This window comes from Hyaena hyaena, unplaced genomic scaffold (assembly GCF_003009895.1).
Source record: "Hyaena hyaena isolate Hyena2069 unplaced genomic scaffold, ASM300989v1 scaffold_2971, whole genome shotgun sequence".
NCBI lineage: Eukaryota > Metazoa > Chordata > Mammalia > Carnivora > Hyaenidae > Hyaena > Hyaena hyaena.
In genome coordinates, this window is record NW_024083619.1 from 456 (window position 1) to 4,052 (window position 3,597).

Consider the following 3,597-nt stretch of genomic DNA (forward strand, 5'->3'; position numbering starts at 1 on the left):
TTGGTACTCTCAAATCCCCTCTGATCTCCAGACAAACAGATCCTGAACCATCTCACATGGACACAGGCCACATCCCAGCCATGAGATCTTGTGCTAAGTGTGCAACAGTTCCCAGGCTCTGTGCTGTGGCCTATATACCAAAGAAAGGGCTTATATCAAAGGAGTTAAATTTGTTCCCACTGGAGATATAATGCAATTTCCTCCCTGAAATCTTGGCTCTCCATGCTTCCCTCACTCCACCCTCAACAAATGTTCAGGATATGAAATTGCTGAGACATCGCTGCTTCCTACTTCCCTTTGTTATCTTAGTTCCCTTATTTTGAGAAATACTTTGCCTTGAAGGTCATTTCTCAACACCACCTCAGCCCAGGACCTTCAGAAGTCCCAACCAGGTCAGTAATCCTGCAGCAGCTCCCCCCACCCAGGAGGATGAAAGTCTCCATGGCTGCCATCTTTCTCTTCCTCCTCTTCCTCATCACCGGCGTCCTGGTGTCCACGGCTGAATCCTCCTCACGTGAGTGCAATACTTTGTTTTCCTTCCATCCTGGCCCCTGTGGGTAAAGAAGCAGGAGTAAGGTTGCTGGGGAGACAATGGGGAGGGGCCTTAGAAGGAGATCTGGCGTCTTCCGAAACTGCTTTTGCTCTCAGCCTCCCGGGACTAGACACCCTTCCTCCAAGGCCATGGAGTAAGCCTGCCTGTCCACTCCCTCAGTCCATCTCACTTTGCCATTAAGTAAGAGTAGCCCACCCCCATTTGGGGGACATTATCCCCCGGGAGACAGAGGAACCATTTTTCTGCTTGCCCCCTGAGATTGGGGCCACCAGCTTCCAGGGTCAGCCCTACTCCACTAGTGTGGCCTTGCTTAGGTGTGGGTTGAGGGCGACCACAACAGTGGGGGTCCCACCTCGGCCACCCTTTTCCAGCTTATTTCTTAGGATGAGCTACCTTTACACACAACCAAAACCATGCCTCACCCTTTAATTTTACCTCAGTTCCTTCTGAGAAACTAGGAGGAAACATAAGGGGCTGTCTAAAGTTAATGGGAATCTGAGGGCGCCTAGGTGGCTCAGTCGGTAAAATGTCCAACTTCGGCTCAGGTCATGATTTCACGGTTTGTGGGTTTGAGCCCCGCGTAGAGCTCTGTGCTGGCAGCTCAGATCCTGGAGCCTGCTTCAGATTCTGTATCTCCCTCTCTCTCTGACCCTCCCCTGCTCGTGCTGTTCCTCTCTCTCTCTCTCTCTCTCTTTCTCAGAAATAAGTAAAACATTTAAAAAATTTTTTAAAATGAAGTTAATGGGAATCAGGACAGTTTGACTTGCCTCTCTGAGAAGATGTGTGGAGCTCAGAGGAATAGGATGGGAGTGGTCTCAGGGAGGAGTGGACTCATCATTATTTGGAGAGGGAGGATGCTACCTGGAATGGTACTGGGTAAAAAGACCAGGCTGCTCCCTTCCCACCCAAGCATCTGGCTGTCCCCTACCCCCGCAATCTCAGAGGCCATTACCAGCACATGTGCAGTTCTGCCCAGGCTGGTCATATAACATGCACCCACTCAACACTCCACTCCATGACCGCAGTGCCTTCTTGTTTATCCAGGGCCCTCCTTCCTGCTACCTCCATATTGAAGCCTGATGGAATGTATTATTTCCACTGTCACCCTCTTGCACCTCCTATAAGAGCCATGAAATTTTAGAAATCAGAAAGTAACTGAAAAATTCACCTAATCCAGTGATGTCTAACATATTTTAGACCAGAGAACCTCTCTTCCAACAAGAGCTTACTCGGACACCTAATATGTAAAACAAAACAAAACAAAACAAAACAAAACAAAAGCTGGTGGGGAGAGGCGAAGGGATACTATCCTCAAAACTCTACTTCCAAATGCATCATTACCTCTGAAATAGTCCCCGAGGCCCCCAGACTGCCAGAAACTCAGGGTAAAAACCACCAATCCAGTCCAGCAGCCTCCCTGACAGAGAACGAAACAAAGAGGGAAATAAAGTTACCATGGACACGCAGCCAGCAAAGTCAAGGGAGGTTGGGACCTGGGCGTCCTGACACCCTTTGTGTCCTTCGGCCTTGGTGTTGGTTTCCTTCTTTGCAGGACAGGGGTTTCATTGGGACACAGGCAGAATGCAAGGATTGGGAAGGGCTGGATCTGCTCTCCTAGCTGGCATGTGTGCCTGTCCCTATTGTCATTTCTTCCAAATATACTTCCTCTCTGGAACACCTGTGCAAGCCTGCCCCACAGGGAGAGTGTGTATTCACTGAGAAGATTTGGGCTCTGCTAATCTTCAATCCAGAGTTAAAGGTCATCAGCCAGTCTTTCTAGAAGAGGTTGAAGAAGGGGAAGGGGGGTGATTGCAGATACAGGAGGGAAAGAGCAGCCAGAGGACCAAGTCTCTGCACAACCCTCCTTCCGAATTCTGTGGGGCCACCTCCTCCTCCTCCCTTCCCTCTTCTACCCTCGGCAGTGCAGAAGCAGCCAGCAGCTCTGGCCCTTAGCAGAGGGTCCAGTGTCTGCTTCCCTCCCTGCTCTCTCCTCAGGAGGGCCTTACCACCCGGCTGAGTGCTGCTTCAGCTACATTGTCCAGGCAATCCCGCGTCACCGGATCACAGATTATTATGAGACCAGCAGCCAGTGCTCCAAGCCCGGTGTCATGTAAGTGGCACCCACACACTATATACTGGGGGATAGGGAGCCTGCCAGCCCTGGGGAGTAAGGAGGGTCTGGAGTGGGGACTCCCTGGAACACCTCTCAGGTGCAGTGATAGGTGGTGGAGGGGCAACCTGGAGGCTTTCTGGCCTGGCTGAGCCAGCAGGGAACCAGGAGGAAGCTGACCCCATGCATGGAGAGGCATCAGGGGAGGGGAAGGGAAGGCAGGAGTGCACTTCCAGGGACAGAGGAAGCACAGAGGCTAGATGGGTCCAGGAGCCCCTAGGGTCTGGAGAACATGTCTCAGGGAAGAGATTGGCCTTAAGCTGCCTCTGACAAAGGAAGGAGAAACAGCCTAGGTGGGTGAAGAATCTGTTTGGGAGGCTGACTGGCTTTCACTTCACTGTTGAACTCCTCAGTCTGTAACTCTTCTCCCTTTCACTCCACAGCTTCATCACCAAAAAGGGCCATTTCATATGTGCTAACCCCAGTGACACCTGGGTCCAGGACTACATCAAGGACCTGGAGGAGAAATGAGCTGTTCATCTGAAGGAGAAGAGGCCATGGCTCCCCTCTCAGTCCTAATGCTCAGCCCCAGTCGCCTCCTGGGAGCTGCCCTGCCTTGAATTAAAGACGCTGAATTCATGCCCTCCCTGTCCTCACTCATTTCTACCAAATCTACACTTTGGAGCCCAGCTGGGCGGCATGCTCAGCATCAGGCTTTGCTCTGCAGAAATGTGGTCAGCCCTAGGTGCAAGAAAACAGGCTCCAGCCTGTGATGGGGGTTGTGGGAAGCTGAGGCCACCTTTACACAATAATCATCATGATGATAACAGATACTGTTGTTTTCCTGCTTTCTACCTTTCAAGCAGTCTGCTAAGCTGTTTACATGTATTATCTTATTCATATAAGCTACACAAGTGTAATACTAAGAGCTATC

At 51.0% G+C, this 3,597-nt stretch overlaps 1 protein-coding gene across 1 annotated transcript; it reads left to right on the forward strand.

Annotated features, from left to right (window-relative positions):
* Window positions 1-322: 322 nt before the first annotated feature.
* LOC120227725 (C-C motif chemokine 14-like) lies at window positions 323-3,303 on the forward strand. Its single transcript, XM_039225773.1, has 3 exons — window positions 323-514; window positions 2,549-2,663; window positions 3,107-3,303. Exons 1-3 carry the CDS (start codon window positions 430-432, stop codon window positions 3,192-3,194), a joined length of 288 nt encoding a protein of 95 aa, XP_039081704.1. The 5' UTR covers window positions 323-429; the 3' UTR covers window positions 3,195-3,303.
* Window positions 3,304-3,597: the final 294 nt, after the last annotated feature.